At 37.3% G+C, this 25,040-nt stretch overlaps 1 protein-coding gene across 1 annotated transcript in view; it reads left to right on the top strand.

Moving 5' to 3' along the window:
- The window catches only part of Ptprq (protein tyrosine phosphatase receptor type Q), a 185,832-nt gene that overhangs the window by 23,991 nt on the left and 136,801 nt on the right, over positions 1-25,040 (top strand). The window contains exons 10-17 of the mRNA XM_051139929.1: positions 6,983-7,160; positions 8,556-8,717; positions 8,820-8,999; positions 9,563-9,670; positions 10,175-10,456; positions 19,779-19,961; positions 20,659-20,760; positions 22,803-22,923. Coding sequence (XP_050995886.1) covers positions 6,983-7,160; positions 8,556-8,717; positions 8,820-8,999; positions 9,563-9,670; positions 10,175-10,456; positions 19,779-19,961; positions 20,659-20,760; positions 22,803-22,923 — 1,316 coding nt within the window. The remainder of the gene's footprint in view (positions 1-6,982; positions 7,161-8,555; positions 8,718-8,819; positions 9,000-9,562; positions 9,671-10,174; positions 10,457-19,778; positions 19,962-20,658; positions 20,761-22,802; positions 22,924-25,040) is intronic.

Raw genomic sequence — 25,040 nt, 5'->3', positions numbered from 1 at the left:
GCAAGGACAGGGCATGGATAGTGTCATTATAATATTTTATCATTCCTTTCATCCCCATCCTTTTGTTCTGTAGCTCATGGACACATGTCATAATGATGAAATTATAAGGAAACAAACCTATTCTATGCTTTGTCTCACAGGTATTATCTACTGTACTTTTGTGGTTTTCTTGTGTTTCTTTTTCTACATAGAAATTATTAAAATAATATGCAGTATCTTTAGTATATTAGGTTTCATATTTAAACAAAAATTAGAAAATATGTTTGAGATCTGAATACCAGAACTTGAGGACTTTTATTTCAACTTCTCAACTTGTATTTGAATCTCATTTATAATACTTTTAATCAGCAATTGGAAATTCAGACTCAACTAAATATTTTGCGAGCTGTGATATTGGGATATTAGCACCACAAAAGCAGCTGCTAGCCAATAAACTTTAAAACATTTAGCATTGTTCACTATGGCACACTGTTTTTGTTTGTTTGTTTTTAGCCACTATGCAGTCTTATGTACTCTGGTAAACCTAGAAGACATGTAGATGAATAAGAATCTTTTATCCTTTTAGTGTTTTGGGCTGAAGTATTTGCTTGGTGATGGTTTTTTTATTTTTACTTTTACATATACATTTATGTTATTACATATATATATATACAATAAACTACATACAGCAAGAAGGACCACAAAACAATTAGGAATTATATAAATGTTACATTCATAGTGTTTTGTCTATTTGTATTTGACAACCTTGGAGAAAACATCTTTCTTAGTGGGTCTACAATTCTGAATGTAAACCATCTATCTAGACCTAAAAACTTCTTCTTTTTTTTTTTTTTTTTTTTTTTTTGCGTGTTTTGCTTGCAGGCTAGAAGTAGGCACCAGATCACGTTATAGATGGTTGCCAGCCACCGTGTAGTTGCTGGGAATTGAACTCAGTACCTCTGGAAGAGCAGTCAGTGCTCCTAACCTCTGAGCCATCTCTCCAGCCCTAGACCTAAAAACTTCTTAACCCTAAACAACTAAGCTTAATTGTAAAACTAATATAGCTCATCTTCAACCCATCAGAGACTTGAGAAGGAATAAAATTAATTATCTGAGAAAACAGGAAGTGCAAGTTAGCAGCTTCCAAAATGAGAAGATGACAGAGACAGTTTGCTGCCTGAGCAGTCACCCAAAACTCTCTATAATGATGGATCACTGTCTTCAGCCTTCTTGTCCAATATATCTGACAGTCATATTTGTGAGGCAGGAACTATTGAGGACTTGCTTACCCTGTCTTGGCAGAGTTTGGCCATTGACTCTGCCTACATCCCAGATTCCCCCTTTTAGACCAAATTCTATCTGCATTAGAAACAAGAACATTTGCCCAGTGGCTTGTTTGCCACATCTGAAGCCATCTCCATAAGGAGGTTCTTTGATACTCATCATCTTCTTTGAGGTAGACTGGGCGTTGTCAGGAGTTAAGCGGTCTTATTGGCAAAGGATCCTTAAACTCATAAAAGCATCTTTAAATGCCATATTCTGTAGGTCTATGAGGTTTTGAGGACCTTAACTAACTATTTTACTTTATCTATCTATAGAATTATATCTATCTGTTAAACCTGGGGTGTATATTCTTGTAATGAAAATAGACTAGTTATTGGCATGACCATGAGTTGATCAACTAACAATTAACTTGCAGTACTTAATATCCTAAACAGCCTGCAATAGCACCTTCAAAGTATTAGAAGTAAATTGTGTATTATAATTGAGTTGTATGGGTGTACTACCTCATATTAGAGTAGAACTATGCCTAATGTGTGTGAAGAATATTTTTGAATTTGAATTCTATACCAATGTATCAAAATTGAACTCATTTTGCATCAATATACAAAATTCTTTACAATGAATTAAAAATAACCTTGTTTGTGAGTAACAATTAAGGCCTTAAGTTGAGATGTAGGTTCAATAATCTACTTTTTGTCCTATCATCTCTATATATTTCTATGTTCCTCCTTTCTTTTCAATCCATATTTCTATAAATAAGAAAGGAAGATAAAAGAAACGAGAGAAATCCCTGAGTTCTAGTCATGCCCACCTTTCTAGAGCAGTAGTATTTATTGTAGTGATTCATGGGGATTTGAGATCATGAAAATACAGTGGGACCCACTTTGCTGTCACTGACTTGATCAAACGACAGTAGAAAGGAGTTGAAATTTCATTAGTATAATCAAGGGATACTTCATGGGCACAAGTGTTCAACATTCTATTTTAGATATGGTATCTTATACTATACTATTCTGTATAGTAATACAACAGTACCTAAAGATTTAACTCTTTGTTGTTGATGGACCTAGGCTTCTTAAGCAATAGTATCCATTTTCATTAGCTCTGTTTTCCAGATCATCTCTACGGAGTCGTTTTTCTGTGTATACTTCATAATGTGACCACAATCCTTTCACCAAACTGAGTATGGTGTTCTGTATTGAGTTAAACTAGAACCATGCCAAGCAGAACTAATTTCTACATTAATGTAAAATTTTGTTCAATCTTTAAACAAAGATTAAAATTAATTTCTTTGGATTCCATATTCTTATAGGACTGAAGTCTGAAGACCCCTAATGTCATCTCTCCATGAAATGATGTTAGTTGATTATCACACTTTGATACTGCCTGAGGCACCTTTTTCCAGTTGTCATCTTCCTGCTTGCTAGCATCACATACTTCAAAGTTTATTATCGTTAATTCTTTTCATTCTACAACTTTCTCAGGTACATCAATCTTTTGCCTGATGACCCAGAAGAGAGAGCTGGTTAGTTGATACAGAGGCGCCTGGTTAGCTAGGAATGCCTTAGCAAGAGAATATTGAACAGTGATGAAGCAAAGCCTGATTAAAGCCTGAAGTATTTGTCCACCGAAGTACTGTCTAGAATTAGCAGCATCCTTTAGAATGCTTTTAAACATATTAGCTATAAACTTTCCTCTTACAGCACTTTTTTTTGATAGGAACACAAAAGATATATTGAAATAAAAGTATCTCCTAATAAGTCAAACATCCCATTAATTCAATCCAGCAGAACTCAAGTGAGGCTAAGTTGATAGGAACCCCACTTGCTTGCTGCAATGAAGGTTATTACATGTGAAATCAAGCTGGTTTATTCAGGTGGATTGGGAATTTAACTCTGCAGACTTCCACTTCTTTCACATAAATTCCAAGGATTCCTTCTTAACATATGCTAGGCCTTTCATGTTGATGAATTGTGACATCCCCTAACTCTGTGGTCCTCAAGCAGGGGCAACTTAGCTGTTTTTCGAAGCACAGAGTAACATCTGAAGACATTGTCTTTGTAACAACTGGGAATTAACTTTTAGTGGGTAGGCTCCAGGAATGCTGCTAAGATCCCTTAATGTACAGGGCAGCCTATGAGTAAGACTTGCAACAAAATTACTTACTACATAGTGTCAGCAGTTCTCAACTCCAGTCACTTGCACTCAGTAGGTGTCAAATTGTAAGTGTTGCAATGGTTTTATTTTTCCACTCTAGCTCCTTTATTTCTACTTACTTCTCGCTACTCCTTTCCATTTTTAAAAGTCTAATTCCATCTGGTATTTTTTTGCTCTTAAAATTTGCTGTCTTTTCTCTCTACAAGAGCCTAACATCTAACCTAGTGCCATTTTAAAAGAGACAACATGTGAGAATTATTCACAGCAGGAAACAATTACTGATAATCTCTAATATTCTAGGTTGATAGGAAGCCAGATTCAATTCATTGCCCAGGTTTAAGATGGAGTTTCCAGTGAAAATCAGACTTGGGGTGAGATTTGGAGTCAAAGTGTTCAAGCCAACTCTGACATCAAAATGGCAGTTTGTCAATAGGTGTGCTCAACTTAGTTAATTGAGGGAATGCTATGGTTGCCTGGCCATAATTTATTTGATGTGTGGTAGAAACTATTGAGAGATTTAATGCAGAATCACAGTTCAACAAGGTGAAGCTCTTTGTGCTAGCTCATGGTTTCCATAGTGCTTTGTGAATGGTAGCTTGTCAGAGGGCAAATGATTGATAGTAGCAACAGCTGTGTGGTTCTGACGTAGCCTATTGGCTGGAATACCAGAGTGTTTCTGAATCCTTTGTTTGCGATTCATGTCTTCCCCATTTATTTCTCTGTGGAGTCAGAGCTCAAATGAGATGTAAGAAAATAGAAAAATCTTTACTTTGTCCTGCCTCAGGTTCTCTTTTCTAGGTTCTTTAGCTGATAAGGGTGTTTTATGGGTGTCTTCTACTTTCCCCCCAAATACTTTAGGGGCCAAGATTAAAGATGATTGATGATGATGGTGATGATGGTGATGATGGTGTGGTGGTGATGATGATATATGCGTGTGTGTGTGTGTGTGTGTGTGTGTGTGTGTGTGTGTGTGTGTGTGTCTGTGTCCGTGTATACCTGTTATGGGTGAGCCTTCCCATGTGTGTTTATTTGGAGGTTGATATCAGAATGTCTTTCTCATTTGCTTAATGTACTTCTATAATCTTTTAATTAATTTCTTTGAGATTTTCAATGTCTTTTGACCATATTTACCCTAACTCTTTCCTTTATTCTTCCCAGATCCACCCCTACCTTCCTGCCCTACCCAACTTCATGCCTTCAATTTAATTTATTTATTTTAATTTAATTTATTTTTAATAGCTCTTCAACTTCAATTTGTGTTGTCCATGTAGTTCAGGGTGTGAAGATATTTACTGGAGTGCCATTGACCTACCAGGGGTCACACGCTTAAAGTAAATTGACTTTCTCTGAAGGACCTTTGCATCTTCAAATACAGGGTCTTAGTTTTGAGGCAGGATCTCTCACTGAACTCACATGACTCATGGCTTTGGTCACACTGGCTGATCAGTAAACATACTGCACCCATTTGTCTCCTCAGTACTATTTTTGTTTTGCATGTGCGTGTGTGGATGCACGTTCACATGTGTATGGGAGCATGTGTATGTTCATAAGTCTGTTGAGGCCCAAGATTGTTGGTAGGTATCCCCTCAGTCTTTTTCCACTTTGCTTCTTGAGGTGGGATTTTCACAATGAAACCTGGGCCAACATAGAAAGCTAGTCTAGCGTGGCAGCCTGTTCTGAGCACGGACATTGCAGGGAGGTTACCACACTGCCTGGTACTTGGGGAGGTGCTAGAGGGAGCTGAGCTCAGGGCCTCCTGATTATGCAGTAAGCATTTCTCTCTCTCAGCCATCTTCCCAGATTCTGGATGATTTTTTTAAAATTAATTTTAGTAATGTTATTAGGAAGACTTGGAGATCTCTTGACTCATTCATCCATTTTTTTAAAAAAGCTCAGAAAAGTTGGCATTTAAATGGTATGTTTTATAGGTATTTAAATTAATTGAACTACTCTAAAATTCTTTACTTTCTGAGTTTTTTTTTCTTGAGCATTGACTATTAGTATTACTTTTAAAACACTGAACACAATAACAACAACAACAACAACAAAAACAACAACAACAAAGAAAACAGAAAACCGGCTTTGGATCCAACAGTAAAGACAACCAAAAACATAAAAGAAACTAGTAGGCAGGTGTCCTAGTACAAAGCAATGATCAGAGCCCACCTGGCATGAGTCTGTAAAGAATGGACATTTTCTTTTTTTTTTTTTTTTTAATTTATTTTATTTTATTTTTTTTTTATTAATTTAGTCTTGTTACATCTCAATGTTTATCCCATCCCTTGTATTCTCCCATTTCTCCCCCCCTTCCCCCGCCATTTTCCCATTATTCCCCTCCCCTATGACTGTTCCTGAGGGGGATTACCTACCCCTGTATATTCTCATAGGGTATCAAGGATACAGAAGGTCCTAGAAATCTACAAGTAGAACAATATGATAGGCAGATTTGGGCCCAGGGGTCCCGCTCAAACTAAGGCACCAGCCAAGGACAATACAGGAGGTAAACTTTAAACCCCTTCCCAGATCTAGCCAATGGTCAGAATATTCTCCACAGTTGAGTGGAGAGTGTGATATGACTTTCTCACGTACTCTGGTGCCTCACATTGGACCATGTCCCCTGGAGGGGGAGACCTGGTGGCACTCAGAGGAAGGACAGCAGGTAGCCAAGAAGAGACTTGATACCCTAAGAATGGACATTTTCATCCATTGCGTAACCCCACTGCTACAACTAGGAAGATTATTGTCTTGACATCATCTAATCTACACTATAATCAAATGTTTCTGTCCGTCACTATGTTCAAATTAGAATCAAAGTCCATATGTTTCTGTGATTCCTAAATCTCTTGCGGAAATACCTTTTAATAGGGGTTAAAATTTGTTTAGAAGTTAACATTTTATACAGCATTTGAATAGATCATCTTTCCTCTATTCTGCCCTTCTCCATTATACTGGATTGGGACTGAGGAACAAGGCAGGAACAAGGACAGTTACTGACACTATACCTCAGAACCGTGGGCAGGTGGGCGGTGACCCCTGCTTGAAACCTGTTACCTTCAAAGTTTCTTTTGTCTGTAATTCTTTGGATTGAATTATGATATATATATATATGTATAAATTATAATATCACTATTATTGACAGCAAGCACATATGTAGCCACTCATAAGTAGTATATGACTGAGGGTGCTTAGATAAGGAAACAAAACTTGCTTTAGTAATATGCTAAGAATACTTACTATTTGTGGACCGAAAAGTTAAAATGCTTCAGCTATGAAACCATTGTATGGAATGTCTAATTATATCATGAAGAAAATAATACAGGTCTGAAACTAATACCTTCTTTCCCCCAAAATACAGTATCAATCTAATAGGAACTAGAGCGATCATATTATGTTACTGTGGTGCAAGATTTTAGTTGAGAACAAAATCTTGGAAAGTAAAGAACACAATAGTCATAGAAATATTATTTCCTTTTAAGATGCATAATTCCAAGGTGACAAACTTTTAAGTCATGGAGCATTGAATGCATTTTTATTGTTTGTAAATATCAACTTTTCATTACAGTATATAAGCAACCCCATGTCTCCGGAAATGATGAACCTAGTGGACCCAATGATAGGATTCTATGAGGGCTCAGCAGAGATGTCTTCCGACCTGCACTCCCTGGCTTCCTTCATATACAGCAGCCATCCACACAATGGCTTTCCTGCTGGGACTAGGGCTGAACAAAGTTCACCAATTGGTAGATAAAATTTTAATTCTTTCTGAACGGCTTTGAAACCAGTTTCTAGCAGAGATATGAACCTGAGCTTAGAGTTCAACCATGTTATTAATGGTCTGTGGGCTGGAGTCAGATATTTCTTTTTAAGTGTCAGAAAACCTCCTCATGAAACAAATGGAGAGGCCACACAAGCGGTGGCTGGCCCCTCCCAACCCATCTGACCTTCTTCCTAGAGAAAGTAGCACCCTAGGGTCTCTAGCCGAGCTGCATAGACAATCAGTTATTACAGTTGCCAAAGCAGGTGTGACGGGGAGGGATTAACATATCTTCAAATCATTTACAGGCCGGGCAGTCTCTGCAGCTTTTGACAAATAGGTTTTCAGATGTCACTAGAGGTAAATAGGTCAGAAAGTTACAACTCTAGTGCATGGCGTAATAAACAGGTGTAGGTGTCCCTGGTATGTGGTGATATCATTAGCGTGCACACTTGCTCTTCGGGGGTCAGTGGTTCTTATCGTTTCTAAAGGGAGAGTTGTTTCTAAAGCAATCTTATTGTTTCTAAATGGCAAATGGAAAGTATGTAGTTAGATGACACAGTGCCACACTGCTGCTTTTGGTTATTAGAAAATATTAGCTAGAAACAGCATACTGTTTCACAGCCTCCTGCATGATCTGGTGTGCACCTCATTCAAAACAGAAGTGTGATGCTCCTCCATTCATGGCAGAATTAGTAAAAGAAAATGACATTTCAATCAATACACCTTTCTCTTGTTGATTTACTTTTCCTGTGCAAAGTTGACTGGAGCAACACTATAACCTAAAAGACTCACAGATTTTAATACAGCTGCTCCCTTATGTATTTCAAATTTAGCTTAGTCCTTAGTTAAAAATTCATAGGCAATATTTATAAATAAAGTAAACATCTTAGACCTTTTGCAGGCACATGCATGTGCCAGTTAAGTCCTAAGCAAGAATACTTGCTTGAAGCAATCATTGGGACTGGTAAATGTTAATGAATTTTGTGTCTGAACAAAAGGTTCATTTTTTTTTTTTAAATCTGCGATTAAAGCTTAGCAGTGACTTATAATGTTTCCTTCTTATATTGTTGCCTAGTGTTTTAATTCAGGAAAAAAAATGTCAGTCTTTCTTAGAAAGTTTTTTTTTTTTTTTTTCAAAACACTGCTATTATGTTTTAAGACACTGTATGACAACTTACAAAGCCATGCGATGGGAATGAGATGTTTGTAGATGGTAGGAAGTCTAGAATGTTCATATTTACTACAAATCATATGTCTGCCATTCTGCATATGATAGCATATGAAGATATTAATGCAGAATGTGCTACTAAGTTTTATGAAGAAAAATAATTTTGATGGTAAATACAAATATTCTTTTTTTCTTGTTGATTTAAAATAGTAACCACCAAGAATCAGTATATTACTGATATCACCGCTGAGCAGGTGTCTTATGTTATCAGGCATCTTGCACCGTTCACTGAGCACACGATTAGTGTATCTGCTTTCACCATCATGGGCGAAGGACCACCAACGGTTCTCACTGTTAGGACACGTGAACAAGGTACAAATGCATTTCCTTTTGAACAATTTCTTGTGAATATTTTTCATGTGATTAATACTTTGGCTTTTTCATTCCTACTGACTGTTCATTCTTCTTTTCAAGTGCCAAGCTCCATTCAAATTATAAACTATAAAAATATTAGTTCTTCATCTATTTTGCTATATTGGGATCCTCCAGAATATCCCAATGGGAAAATCACTCATTATACAATCTATGCCATGGAACTGGATACCAACAGAGCGTTCCAGATGACCACTGTAGATAACAGCTTTCTCATCACAGGTAGAAGGAAAAGTTGTGTTTCTTCTTGTACTCCTACTCTTTTGATGGAAAATGTGCACTTCTTTGAACCTTAGATGCTGCAGGACATGTTCCAGATTTTGTGGATGTTTCCTACTTGGATGTTGTAGACATGTTTGTGGAAATGACAACATACCATATTTCTTTAACTATATCTTTCTACACAAAATGAAAAGAATATTAGCACAGCTGTTACAGAAATACACTTAACCTAAGAATTATTGTATTTAGTATGTGAAAATAATTCATTATTGAGGACCTAAATGAGTGCACTCACATGGAAACCAGGGTACATGTGTGCCAATTTTCCTTGCTGTGTGCCAATTTTTTTTTTCAGCTTTAGGTTAATGCCTTAACATTACAGGAAAGATCTCCAATATCACATGTATGGAAAACCCTGAAGCCAGAGGCATTTGGGAAACTAAGAGTTAGCTGACTTAGAAACCCAGTCCTAATAAAGTATTCACATTGTCCCTATGGTAAATGGCACTAAGCTAAGGATGCTATTTTTTGAGATTTTAAACAATATTTCTTTTGTCTTTTAGGGTTAAAGAAATATACAAGATACAAAATGAGAGTTGCCGCCTCAACTCGTGTTGGGGAAAGTTCTTTGTCAGAAGAAAATGACATCTTCGTGAGAACTCCAGAAGATGGTAAGAAGAGAAACTATATTTTTAACATAAAAAGAAAGGAAGCACACAAGGAAGGAAGGAAGCAGGCAAGCAAGGAAGCAAGCAAGGAAGGAAAGAAGCAAACAAGGAAGGAAGGAAGCAAGCAAGGAAGAAAGCAAGGAAGGAAAGAAGCAAACAAGGAAGGAAGGAAGCAAGCAAGGAAGGAAAGAAGCAAGCAAGGAAGGAAGCAGGCAAGAAGAAAGCAGGCAAGCAAGGAAGAAAGCAAGGAAGGAAGGAAGCAGGCAAGGAAGGAAAGAAGCAAGCAAGGAAGGATAGAAGGAAGCAAGGAAAGAAGGAAGCAAGCAAGGAGGGAAGCAATTAAGGAATGAAGGAAGCAGGCAAGGAAGGAAGGAAGGACAGATGGAAGGAAACAGGCCAGGAAAGAACGGATGACTTTCTCTTGCTGACTCTTCCTCATGGAAGTGTCAGTGTCTAGAACCACAAACATTAAGCACATGTTTTAAAGTTTTGCTCTATCACCCCTAGAGCCAGAATCATCACCTCAAGATGTCAAGGTAACTGATGTGTCTCCAAGTGAAATGAGGTTGCAGTGGTCCCCACCTGAAAAACCTAACGGGATTATTATTGCCTACGAGGTGCTTTACCAAAATGCAGACACCTTGTTTATAAAGAACAGCTCAACCACAAACATAATTTTAAGTGAACTGAAACCTTATACGCTCTATAACATTTCTGTCCGGTCATATACCAGACTTGGTCATGGCAACCAGTCATCCTTATTACTCTCTGTGAGGACTTCAGAGGCTGGTAAGTTTTTCCTGTTTGTTTGCTTAATAATTCTTAGTTATATAGTAACTTGAACGACAATTTCCATGCTGTTTGTGTTTTTATGAGACAAAAACTTCATTGTTACTTCCTATTTCCCATGTAAATTATTTTAAAATAAAAATCAGTGAATTGTTCAAATGAAAGACCATTAAAAAAAAACAACAAGGACTCATCCAATATGACCCCAGACTTTAACAAGAGACACACTCAGAAAACTAGTTCAGCCTGGGTCTTAATGATGAGTGTAGGATGGGCAGGAGGATTCTGTACAGCCTGTGGAATATGCAGAGAGAGGTGTGGTGGGCTACTCCAACTAACAACACAAGCATCAAAGTCATATGTATCTCAGTTTCAGTGGTGACTGCACAATTAGCACAAGACATAATGCTTTGTCTGATAATCTTGGTTTATTTTCTTTGATGTGACATGAACACACATTGGAGCAATTACTATCAGGCCAAATCTGCGGTGTATGTTAAGTAAGATCTAACTGTGGACTTAAACTGTTTCATCTACACATTCAAATGAATAAACTTACAGTGACTAGCTACTGTCTGAACTCCATAAAGTTCTCATTTTGGAGGTCACAAATAGTTGAATATTGGCAACGTCATTTAGGTTAGCCATATATAAGTATGAAATTCTTTCCTTGACCTTGAAGATCTAGAAATCTAGCAAGGCAATAGACCTCATCCATTGAGATTTTTTTTTTTTTTGCACAGATTTAATATAATGAGATGTCGCAACATTGCCTATATAGAATAATGATCATAATTACAACTGCAGTACTAGGAGTAGCGAAAGGAGTACTTTATAGCATTGAGAGCTGTTACACCCTTGAACTAAACTTAATTGATATTGGATTACATATTGCCATGCTTTGTTGCTTTTATGACTATTGAGCCTAAAGGAAGAATTTTTTTTTAGAAGGATAATTGCTCTTTTGTTACTCGGTTTTATTTTACAATATTTTTGCTTTTGTTTTTCTTTTTTTGTTTGTTTTTGAATGGCTGTTATGTGTCACAGTTTCTGTTCCTGGCGTTTATGTAAGTTATCATCGTATTTCTGGAGTAGAGTACTGCACTAAGTTATTGTTTTTTCATCATGAATAACCGAGGCACTATGAGGGTCATTCATTCTGGAAACATTTACAATGTTTCAAAACCTATTTTGCATACAGCACAATAGAAGGAAATGGTTTCCTTTCCCCCCATAGTTCATATTAACTAGTGGGAATTTAATTGCTTAAGGCTAGCCAGCTGGCAAGTGATAAAGCTGGAATTGAAACCAAGCCCATTAGTCATATAAAGCCCATTTTGCTCTCAAAGCACATGCTGAAAATTATAAAATGTACGGAGGATCTCTTGGTTCACGGTGGTCGTTGGCTATCTGAGATTTGCATAGCATGGGGAAGAAAATTAAGTTCAATTCTATTGTGATTTTGAAGAGCAAAGTGCTTATCAGATATTTTAATTATTAAGTGATAATCATATCAAGGGTACCCCATTTTAATAGTGAATTATAAAAAATTGTTTTCTGGACATTGCAGACAATATGATGTTTTACTTTGTATTGGAAAAAGTACACTAATTTCCATCTCATTATCTGTCTTACAACTTTCATCCTAAGGCATGAATAAGTGAATACAATAATTTAACTTGATATGTAATTTAAAACGAGAACTTTAGTCCCAGAAAATATTTAAGAAAACATGTTGAACTTTCTGTAGACAAGGCAAAGTAGGGCTATTTTAATAAAATGACCAATAAATCACAGCGGATAAGGTAAAGCTAACGCTTGATGGGGGGTCTCCTGAGCCCCATTTCAGGCTTCATTTATTAGACTGCTGATCTAGCTAAGAAATAATAGTGTGGATCGGAAAACCTACCCCTGACTTCCCGGACCACCTGTTCTGGTGGGTCACACAGGGCTGGCTTGACAGCCTCCTGAGAAACCGGGGGCCATCTCATGGAGGATTGTGTTCAAGGCTCAAGAGGCCCACTCCTCTGCAGAAGTAGTCGCAATGTCTCCTGCACATTAGCTGCCTGTGTAGAAGACAGTGGGATTGACACCAGTGAGATTTCCTAGCTCCTGTTGAGCTACTAGCTTTAGCTCCCCTGACAGAAGAAGGGTTCAATAGAATTCTAGGATATCACCGAAAGAAGAGTGAGCTCAAAATAGCTATCTTTCTATTCTTAGAAGCTAATAATATTATTAAAATAATTTTTTCTTATAAAAGGCCTGCATTTCCCTTAAGCTTTATGTATAATTGTTGTGGTAACTCATTGATGTGATGCTTCTGCTAACTGTAAGTAAGAGAATTAATAATGTGTTCAAGAGCCTCATTGGGTTTAGATAATTCAAGTTTATTTATTCTTGGAAGTAATACATAGAGTTAAAATAGGGAAGATTAGTACAGGTTAGTTTTCTTATGCTTAGAGTACAGTAATTACTAAGATAAGGAAAAAATGAATAAAAATGAATCCTCTAATGGGATAGACAGAGTCTCTTTCCCTCTTTCTATATAACATTCTTTATGGTAAACTTTTATGTAAATTTTGAACTTTTCTGACTTGGAAAAATAACTACTAGGGTGAGTGTGACACGTATGCACGCCAAAATTCTGAACAGAACTTTATGAATTTTTACATTTTAAGGAATAACATCCTTTAAGTTTGTCTATTGCCTCACAATTTTATATGCCAAGCCAATGCTTTTAGGGTATCTTCGTAATTACAGCCTTTTAATAATCACAACTCAAATACATCTTTTGTTGTTAGATTTTAAATAGATTCAGTTCATTTCAACTGGTAGATGTCAATGTGCTATTACTACCATCAGGATACTTCCAATGCTAGCTGAGAAAATTCTCAGAGTATCTTCACTCTGCAAAATCAGTGAGTCATTTCTGTGCCTGAAGACTTAGCTCTGGTTATCTCCGAAGAATATATGAATAAAACATGAAGACTGTCCTGCTGAGTTCACGGATGTATCTCTGTCCTGATTATTGATGGCAGGCAAGCAACGCTGAAGGCACACCTTTCCAAAGCATCTTCTAAAGTCTCAAGTTATACTGCATTAATACGTTGTTTCCACAGCATTGGAAATAGCTTGCCCCCTTATAATTAGAGGCGTTTCTTTCCTTTTTTTAAAAAAGTGAAGGGGATTATGTAATTATATTTTAATTAAAATTATTACTTTAAAAAGAATAATATTTTAGTTAAACTATAATTACATCTGTGACTAGGCTCCACAGATTTGCATATTGATTGGCTGTGGTTTTCTGTCATAGTCTCCATCTGTTGTAAAGAAAATTTCCCTTGATGAGGGGTCAAGAATACACTTCTCTGCGGGTATAAGGACAAAAGCTTATAGATTGTTGTTAGCGATAATGCTGGTTTAGCAAATGAGATTTTGTAGTTTCTCCTCCCAGAACCACACTTTCTCTACCTCTGAATAGTTATATAAAGTTCTCAGTACCAGGCATGGTCTCACTCTTTAATTGTTTTTGAGATTTTAATTTAGTATCATTCTCCCTTCTCTTTCCTCCCTAAAACTCTCTCATGTACCCCTCCCCACTCTCATTCAAATTCATGGCCTCTTTTCTTACTAGTGATATTGCATGTGTGTGTGTGTGTGTGTGTGTGTGTGTGTGTATGGAAATAAATAGATAGATAAATGATAGGTAGATGATAATACATACAATGTACACCCCTACAATATATTCCTAAAACTAGCTGCTCAGTCTGTATAATGTTACTGGTATGTATGTTTTCAAGGTTGCCTCTTTGGCTATGGGAAAACAACTGGTATGACATCCCTTCCCTACTCCCAGATTTCCTCACTGGCTGTAGTTTTTTTGTGTAGGGTTAAGGTCTCATGGACTTTTCTTTCCCACGTGTGGCATGTTCATTGGTGTCATTCTTGTTCAGCTCACATTTGAGTGATCCCCTTGGTGAGATTTTTATGGGTATAACTTCGGATATTACTGGGAGTCGCAATCTCACAGCAAGGTACTGGACTCTTTGGCTCTTAGAATCTTTCTGCCCCTTATTCCACTTGTTCTATGAGCTTTAGATGTGGATTTGCTTTGTGGCTGTGGAGCTGGGCACCACAAATCTGCATTTTGATTGGTGTGGTGGTTTCCATCTGTTGCAAGGACAAGTTTCCTTGAGGATGGTGAAGACTGCACGTATCTCTGAATATAAGAACAAATGTTCTTAGCTGGAACTCAGTAAGCCCTGATAAAGAGGGTGAGAAAGAGGCAGAGGGGTTAAGAACTCCACAGGAAAACCCACAGAATCAACTATACTGGACTCAAAGGCTCACTGAGACTGAACTGACAATTAAGGAGCATCCATGGGTCTAACTTTGGCCCTCTGTATATATGCTATATGGATGTATGATATATGTATACATGATATGTGTAGGGGGTCTAAGTCTGGCCCATGCATGCCCTTTGGTTGGTGGTTCAGTCTCTGTGAGCCCCCATAGGCCCAGTTAGTTTACTCTGTAGGTCTTCTTGTGGTGGTCTTGAGCCTTGTGGCTTCCTCTATCATTCTTCCCGCTCTTTCACAGAACTCTGTGAGCTTGACCTATTGTTCGACTGTGGGTCTCATGTCTGTTTCCATTAGCTGCTGGATGAAGCCTCTCAGAAGACATTTATGCTAGGCTCCTGTGGGTAAGCATAACAGAGTATCATTAATAGTGACAGGGGCTGGCTCTCTCCCATAGGGTGGGTCTCAGTTGGGTCAGTCATTGGTTTGCCATTCTTTCATTCTCTGCTCCATCTTTATACCTACATGTTTTGTAGGCAAGACAAATTTTGGGTCAAAGGTTTTGTGGGTGGGTTGGTGTCCCCCGCCTTTCACTGGAAGCCCCACCTGACTACAGGAAGTGATGACATCATCTCCTTAGCCCCCACTGCTAGAAGTCTCAGCTAGGGCTACCCATAAAGCCTATCTTGTCTTAGAGATGCCTCCAAATGATTTTTGTTCTCTCTCCTGTTCTCCTCCTCCCCAATCCTGCTCTCTGCACACTCGTAAGACACCCCATCACTCTCTCCACCCAGTTCCATCTGTCCATCTACTTCAGATGTCTATTTCTCTTCTAAGTGAGATAAAAGCACATGCTGCTGAGGATATGGTGCAAGGGGAATGCTCATCCGTTGCTGGTAGGAGTGCAAACTTGTACAACCACAGTGGAAATCAATCTGGAGGTTTCTCAGAAAATTTGAAATAGATCTACCTCAAGACCCAGTTATACCATTCCTGGGCATATACACAAAAGATGTTACACATGCCATAAGGACACTTCCTCAACTACGTTCATAGCACCTTTATTTGTAATAGCCAGAAACTGGAAACAACCTAGTTATTCCTCAAGCAAAGAATAAATAAAGAAAATGTGGTACATCTATACAATGAAATACAACTATTAAAAATAAGGAAGTTATGCAATTTTCAGGCAAGTGGATGGAACTAGAAAAGATCATACTGAGTGAGGTAACCTAGACCCAGAAAGACACACATGGCAGGTACTCACTTATAAGTGGGTACTAACCATAAAGTACAGGATAGCCATATTATAATCCACAGACCTAAAGGAGCCAAGGAGAGCTCAAGAGTAAGAATTTTTAAAAGAATCCTTATATTTTTCTTGAATTTGACATTGTAGAAAGGTCACAGAAATTCATCAATTAACCCTATTTGGATTTGGAGCAATGATACTTTCTGTGAAGAAATGAACACACACACACACACACACACACACACACACACACACACACACACACACATACACACACACCAGGAAAGAAAATTAAAATTATATGATAACTTAAAAGTGAGGCAGAGAGCAATTCTCACTAAGAAGATTGCATTTACCCGCATGCATTTATAATTCTTTGTATGGGAAAAGATAAGGAGAACTATGGAGAAGAACATATTCCACAAGGAGAAATTGCTACATTTTGGAAGTAGGAAGACATGCTCTATGCTTGAAGAAGGAAACTCTTGTCTCTTTCAAGCTGGGTGTTGCTGGCAGGGAGCTGACTGTTCTCTCCAGTGTAAATACAAACAGGCATAAGTGGGTAGAGCTGATGCCTGTGTGCCAGTCTAGGAAATCTGATGATTCTTGCTGAGGTGAAACTATTGGATAACAATGACACACTAACATGATACAATAAAGCTATTAGAAGGCTTCTGATGGACGTATTATATATGGGAACAAAGTACGATGATTGAACTGTTGTCACCTGAGTATCTTAACGAAATATAGTGCCATTTATTGTGAGAGAGAAATTCAAGAGGTCAGTTTAGAGAAAGTTTATTTCTCCTTTAGGTAGGTGTCTGTAAAGGGCCATCAAACAAATAGGTTTAAATCTCAAAGAATCCATAAGTTGGAAGAGATTCATATATCTCTGATATACAAAGCCAAAAGAAAAGAAAGTTCCTGGAGGACCAAGGGTGAAAAATAGGTCAAGAAGCAATAACATACCATGGAATACATGACAGAGATATTGTGGGGTTGAGGCAGAATCAATAAAGACCTAAGCATTAGTAGTCACTTATGAACCGGGAGAAGAACCCATGGCTACTTACTTGATAGGTGAAGAGGGATAAAAACATGCATTTGGTGGGTGCTGTGTAAGAGCTCATGGTATTAGTGACTTAACTGAAGTAGAATTCACGGCAGGGGGAACACCTAATTGAAGTTATGATTTAGAGAATATGATATGTAAGAGAAGTTGGGATTTCAAAACATTTAGATATTAAGTGAAAGAATGGAACCATATTTGAGGGGACAAGTATTTATGAAAACTGACTTTATTTTTACCAAGATAGTATTACAATGCAGGTGTGTTTATGTATATTTCTAGGTCATTTTAAGTGTAAAGTCTGAATAAAACAGGGAAATATCATCTAGAAGAATAAAGGCTTTGGAAAGCAGGAAGGAGGGGTAGGCAGTTTATAAGATTTATGGTAGGAAGAAGTCTTCTGGGTTTTGTTTTGTTTTTTCCTTATCAATGAAATGGGATACAAGTCTATCGGGTCAGAACAAGGAAGGGAAAGTTTATTGGTCTTCTGAGGGTAGATAATGGAGGGCATAAATGCACATGAAAGAGTAGAAGAGTGAAGTAACCAAAAGAAATATAGGTAACCAGGAGTGAAAAAGATCTACTCATGATTTCAGGTTTTAACATTCAAGTGGGGCTATTCCACAAGGAGAGATACTTCATGCAGCCATTTTCAGGCATTTCTCTGGAAATGTGCATATGGTATAGGATAGAGCTGGGTCACACATATATTGAGACTTAGCCAGGAAAGTAAGGCAGAAACTGGAGTTGGTGAAGGTCTCTGGGGAGTAATTACAGCAGATGCTGGGAACTAGCCTAATTGTAGCCAATAAGGTCACACCAAACAGAGTGGGCAATGAAAACCTGGTGAAAGGCAAAGAGCTTTTGGACCAGGAGTACAGGAGTCAGAAGACTATAAAGGTAGGAGGGAGCAGACAAACAGAGGAAGACTAATTACCATTGGTAATCACAACGTCTTAAATGTTGCCTTGAAAGCCAGCATTGAGATGAAGTGAAAGAAAATAGTATTAGACTTAAGGAGATCCAGGGATGGAGAATTTAGGGGATTGCATCATTTGTGTGGATGTTGACCACTCTAAAGGTGGTAGAGAAAAAACTAGTTTCCTGAGTGGCAAAAAGTCTTTAAGATTTTTGCAGAAATTATATCATGAGACCATCTTAGAAAAATGATACAACCTATTTAAGTAATGTGACCTAGGAGTATGTCTTAGCGATGCCTGATGCCAAGTGGAATATGATTGTAAAGGATCTATAGGTCTTTAGGAGGAACGAAGTCAAAAATAACTGCAAGGAAGAGAGGCATCATAAACATAGCTTGCCAGGTCTTGGGCCATAGTGCTACTTGGGTTATGATAGAGAAGCAAAGCCATTCTCTTGGGGCTCGTGTCCTCAGCAGATTTAAACTTTTATTTGGATACAGAAGATGCCGGAAACAGTTATGGTGGTTGCTGAGAATTTTTGTAAATGTGGCCCATTGGTTTGAAATGGCGCTAACAATTTGGAATTCTTTGGATGAGACAATAGGATTATATTGTTAGATATTGCTACTAATATCTATGTATTAAATTGTATTCTTATTAGAGTTTTAGACGCTTTTGCATTCTTGTGTCAGTTTTTCTCCTAATGCCTTAGTTATAATAAGCCCCCATAACTGGCAAACACTGAGGGAAAGATATTGTATCAACACTTTCAGGGATTTCTGAATCTTATTACTTTACTATGTTTGTAAGTAGGAATTTTATGTCTATTATATTTAGAATACCAATAGTAAAATGTTAAATTCCTTTCTTCACAGAGAAAAAAGTCTTATAATAGGACCATAAAATGCAATAATGTTTAGAGATTTAGTTTGCATTATTTAATTGCTTCATTGAATAGCCATTATTGTTAACTGCTTTGTGAAGGAACTTTTAAGCCAGTGCTGTTGTAACCGTGAGTGTTCCTCTCTGACAAATACTCTTTGAAAAATGTATCAACTTGTAGCAAAGATGTGTTTCTTTTATGACAGGTAAGAAAAACACTTATCTGTGAAGATAAAAATAAATATTTGGAATAAAGTTAGGGCTGCCATAAGATTATAAACATGTAACGTTACATAGATTGTATGTATTTAAGAACACATATAGATATGATTTGAATAACTGTAGGTATTAATTTTTGAAATTATAATAAACCACATTATCTCCCTTCCCTATTTATCTTAAATATACTTAAGGACAGCCACAAAATGTACCCATGCTCTCTTGTTTAAAATTTAGTATATATAAGATGTACTCATTGTATTCTCGTTGGGGTTTTGAGAGTCTGAATAGTTTTTCCTTTTGCTCTTGTTAATTTTTTGGTTGACTTCTGCTGCTAATACAACCCCTTCTGTTAAAATGACTCTAGTCATTTTTTCATAAATTATTTGGGACTCCATAGTGTATTTATTCATTGTGTGAAAATAATGTCAATTTGAAACTCCTCCAAAATTATATAAAGTTGCTCTGCAGAATCATAGATTGTATTTCACTTTGAGATGACCTTTAACCCTCTACAGTTGTTAGCAGCTGTGGCTTATGCACACCTCAGTCTATTTAGCATGGGTAGCACTGTAACTCTGGTTCTTGTATTTACATATCTTCTTGAAATTATATGATACTTTTAGTTGGTCAAGTTTAGGGTGAAACTGTTTTGTAAAATTTTATCTTCATTTTCCCTCAGTACCTGATAGTGCACCAGAAAATATTACTTACAGAAACATTTCCTCAGGAGAGATTGAAATATCCTTCCTTCCTCCAAGTACTCCCAATGGCATCATACAAAAATACACAATTTACCTCCAGAGAGGTAATGGCAGTGAGGCAAGAACTATAAATACAACCTCTTTGACTCAGAACATTAGAGGTGAGATACAATTCTACTCTTGGATATTTACCTTTATAGTGACAGCATGACCATGAAATATTAACCTAACATGTTAAAAATAACGTCATTGTGAGTATCTACATACTGAGAGTGAGAATTCCTTTTGGCAAAACAGAAAGAGAATTTATGTTAGTCATATGTAGAAATACTCTAAGATAGTATTTTCTACAATGTCTTGTATCTTGTATTCATCCTGGAAAGGTGTGTGTGTGCATGTGAGTGTGTGTGTGTGTGTGTGTGTGTGTGTGTGTGTGTGTGTGTGTGTGTCTGTGCCACTACACACATGTGGAGGTTAGAAGTATTTGTGCTTTCCTCATTGGAAATGCAATCTCTTTGTTGTTTGCTTCTGAACTGGATGTGCCAGGTCAGATGGCCTCTGAGCTTCTGAGGACCCTCCTGTCTGTGCCACCCATCTCTGTATGAGAACATTGGGTTAACACAGTACTGTGCCTGGCTTTACATGTATTCTCAGGATTTGAATTAAAGTCCCCAAGATTGTACAGATGTTACTTTACCCACTGAGCCATCTCCACAGCCCCGTTTTAGGATTTTCAGACTGCTAATCAATCCTAGTTTACTTTGCTTTTACTTTTGGAAGAGTGTTGGATTGTTTACCTCTTGCACCTTATTACAGGATATAGTGGTTGTGTTAATTTATCTGTTTATTTCTGTTTAGGGCTGAAAAAGTATACCCATTATGTGATTGAGGTGTCTGCTAGTACACTCAAAGGTGAAGGAGTTCGGAGCATGCCAATAATCATACTGACTGAGGAAGATGGTAAGATGATATAATACATACTGATATACTTAGATTTTTTAACATTTCAGGGACCCCGTGTAGAATATATTGGGCTATTAGGGGTCGTTTGTCCATAGATTGATGACATATGTAGAATGAAACATAGTGTAAAAATCCCTCTCACATAAAGTACCATCTGTACACAGCTCCATTGTAGTGGAGACTTCATTGTAGTGGTATAAGAGCTGCTACGAAAGCTAGATTTACATTGAGTAAAATCAGATAGAAACACTATTTATTGCCTTTGAGGCCAACTGTATCATGTAAATGTAAGTAAAAATTTTATGGGAGACTTTTAAGGCTCAAGTTTTAGGTTGAATAGTGTGCATATTATGTGTCCCAACAGTGTTCAGCGTTTTTAATGGCATTTACGGAAGTTTTGGAGTAGAATCTATATAACTTTCAACATGTCTTATGGTATTAGGATTAGTGTGTTAATATATTCATGAGATAGTTTTAGATTTCTCTAGTTGTTAGGCAGTGTGATACCCCTGAATGCTAATATTTTTTTCTTAATTGAAAATAGAGTCTTCTCTCATACAATGTGTCCTAACCAGTTTCTCCTGCCACCTTGCCCCTGCTCTCTCCCAGATCCACCCCACCCCCTGTTTCCCTTCAAAGAAGAGCAGGTGTCCAAGAAACAACAAGCAAACATGACAAAAACAAGATATAATAAGACAAGGCAAATACTCTCTTGTTGAGGCTGGGCAAGGCAACATAATAGCAGGAAAGAGGCCCAGGAAGAGGCAAAAGACTCAGAGACACACACTCTGACAGGAGTTCCTCAAATCCCACCAAGCTAACAGTCATCATCTTACACAGAGGAACTGGAGCAGACCCATGCAGACCCTGTGCTACCTGCTTTGGTCTCTGTGAGCCCAGATGAGCCCTGTTTAATCGATTCAGTTGGCCATGTTCTCACGGTGTCCTCCATGCCTTCTGACTCCTATGTCTACTCATGCATTTTCAGAACCTGAATGAAATCAACCTTTCTTCCATGATCACTCTATATTGACACCTCAGCAAACCACAGGCATATATTGCACTAGAAAGTGACTCTGAGAGACATACTTTGGAAAAGTGCTTGGAGTTTATGCTTTGTATGCTATATATTTTGAAATGATTGGCTTTTTATGTAAAAGGAACTCTTACTATCATGTTAGGTAGCATGTATGTTTATGGTACATTTTTCCATCCGTTCTTACAGGATGATTGTGTCTTGTGGATGTTCAGGATCTAAAATAATTCATTACCATGAATGTCCAATGAGTCTACTGACACTGCTGGAAGAAGAATGTATTTTCTCTGCACCACTCCTATTTTGTTTTACATAGTAAAGCCCATTTTAGTACTCCTCTTCTCTGCAATTCCTGCTTGTGTTGTCCTCACAAAAGCATTCAGGCCACATACACTGGCCTGTCAAAGTTTCTGAGAGCTTTGCCTTCATGGCTTAATATTTCCTCATCGTTACCAGATAGGCTATGGTCAGACTCAGTGACTATATTTTGATCTTACTTTTATTTTTCCTGACACATCTGAGGTTGAGGAGTGCCATTAGTCTGGGTGAAGTCAGTCATTCTAACTTTCTTCAAAATGTTATGCTTATCACTCTGAGTGTGTGACACCTTTCCTCCCAACTTTTCATTATCTGAGGAGATCTTTTACTCTGTGATACATTTATTTACCCCAATAAAGCATTTGTTTTTATTAGAGGATGATAATTTACCGAAATGTTTGTGAACAGTCAATGAGTCACCATGACAGACCCTTCTTGTATTTTCTCATGAAATACTTTTTTCCATTGAATCACAGGAGCAGATGTTCCAACAGCAGCACCATGAAAATTCTTCTTTCATCATTTTATCTGAACGTAAACAATCAGGTCCTGCTGTCTATGAAGAGAAGTGCCAAATCTGATTCATTTACCATAGAGTTTATCAGAAAAACAATCTATACACTCTCATTTTCACATTTCCATATGTATTTAATGAAATATGTCATTCTTTGTCACAAATTTCCAGCTCCTGATTCTCCTCCGCAGAACTTCTCTGTGAAACAGTTGTCTGGTGTCACCGTGATGTTGTCATGGCAACCACCCTTGGAGCCAAATGGAATTATCCTCTATTACACAGTTTATGTCTGGTAAGAATTTTTTGGAAGTGGTTCTGAGAACAAATATTAATTTGTAATATAATAGGAATGCAGTGTTTACTTCAGAATGGGATGCTGCATTAGGATCCTGATTATTAATAGGTCAGTTAAAATGCTTTTTATTAAGAAATAAGTTTAACTCATATTATGCAGTGGATCACCAAATAAAAATCTTTGCAACTAAAACAAAAGATTATGTTATGAAAATTTATACAAAATGTGTACTCTATTAGGTCTGGATAATCAATTTCTGTGATTGCAAGCATGGTTTAAAATATTTGAAAGTTTTAAAGAAAATACTCTAGACAACTATTTTCAAGTTTCCTTATCCAAACTAATTTCAGTTGAAATTGAAACCAGTGACATGCTCTTAGATATGTTAAGAGCGACTTTCCTTTGTTAGCAGGCAGTGATTTACTCGTCATTTTAACCTTCGTTACTTATTTATCCTTCAATTTTGAAAACGATAAAATCCCAAAATGTGTTAACAAACAGCTGTGCTGCTTTGTGGCAACCCAGAAGATTGAAATTCTCATTTTCGTGAACTGTGTGTTCATTGCACAGAACCCATTAGTCATGTTACATGTTTAAAATTATTTCAACTTAGAGAATAAAATTTATATAATATTTTGTTTAAAAACTGATACTTGCTTATATTTTTATTTCTGACTTGAGAAGGCCCAGTATTGGACAAAAACTTTATATTAGTTTTTTTTTTTATTTTCTAAATTAATATTCCCCCTAATTCCTCTGTAGATATTGTACATACTACTCTTTATAGTTTGCATTTCTTGCATAAATACCTGATTTCTCATTGTTTTGCCGAGTTTTGGAATACCATAAAATATGCTAGTGAATAGGAAATAGTGGAAAGGAAGATTTATATGCCATGCGTCTTTCCTCTTAGTTCATCCATCCATCCATCCATCCATCCATCCATCCATCCATCCATTCATTCAACAATATTGGTAAAATTCCTCTTTACCTCTATACCTGTAAAAAAGACTCTCTAGAGCCCCTGCCTCCTGGGTCTATACTGTGAAGAGACAGCTGGAGTGTATTCCCACAAAACAACCAAATGAGAAATCATCAGCTGAAAGAAGAGGACTTCTCCATCGCCTTTCTTCCTTGTGATCTGAGTTACAAAAAGATATCTCTTGTCTTGCATTGATGTGTAGGGATCTTTACATCAGGAGATAATATTAACTCCACTTTCCCCTGCGGGGAAACACGACTTGCCATTTTGAAGATCAGAGAGTCAGGATTGATAAGGATTAAGGAATCACAGGAGAGTAAAATTGTGACCGGGCACTGATGAAATTCAGGTACCAAGTCATGGAAACAATTTGGTTTTCATTTTAACCTGGGTTAGCCAGAACATTTCCATCACTCTGAATTCTTTCCAGAGACTGGATTGTAGGGGATGAAATTGTTAGCAGGATACCAGGAAGTAGGTTATTCAACAGCATAAGCCAGAGATTCTATTGGCAGGAGAGAAAGAAGGTGGCAGCTTTGTGCTAAATTTAGCAAGAAGAGCCCAGTGGACCTGGCAAGGCACTGATTTCTTATAGGGATAAAAATAAAAAGAAAACAGAGATGAGTTAGCAATCCCCTCTGGATGGTTTAACCATGCATGTTGAATTCTGCCCATAAGATAGTTTGGTACACACCTTGTTCTTTTGTGCTGTGACATTGTCTCTCTTCATAAAGCACCTGGGAGTCTCAGCATGATGCACACCACACATGAGACTAGAGAATACACCAAAGGGTACGGCTGCACCAAAGGGTTCGTGTCTTTCTGGGCTTGAACTGTGAGGATCTATAGTAAACACCTATTTCAGCAGCTTTGCTACAGTTCTAATTGTCTGTTTTTAATATTGAAGTATGTAAAACTAGGAGGACTTTGTGAAAACAAGCTGTGGCAGATATTTTATATTAACATTCTAGCAAGGCTAGATGCACACACTGGGAAGACATTTCAGGTAACTCTTACTTTTCACACTCTTTGCACTTAGTTTAATTTTCCTTGGATAAACAATACATTCAAAATTCAATTCTTCCACATCATTTTCTCTCATCTTTGAATAGGTTTTCCTTCTCTCATTCCT

The sequence above is a fragment of the Acomys russatus genome, chromosome 31, assembly GCF_903995435.1.
Source record: "Acomys russatus chromosome 31, mAcoRus1.1, whole genome shotgun sequence".
NCBI classification, from domain to species: domain Eukaryota; kingdom Metazoa; phylum Chordata; class Mammalia; order Rodentia; family Muridae; genus Acomys; species Acomys russatus.
Note: the sequence above shows the minus strand (reverse complement) of the source record. Positions and strands in the feature narration are given on the sequence as shown.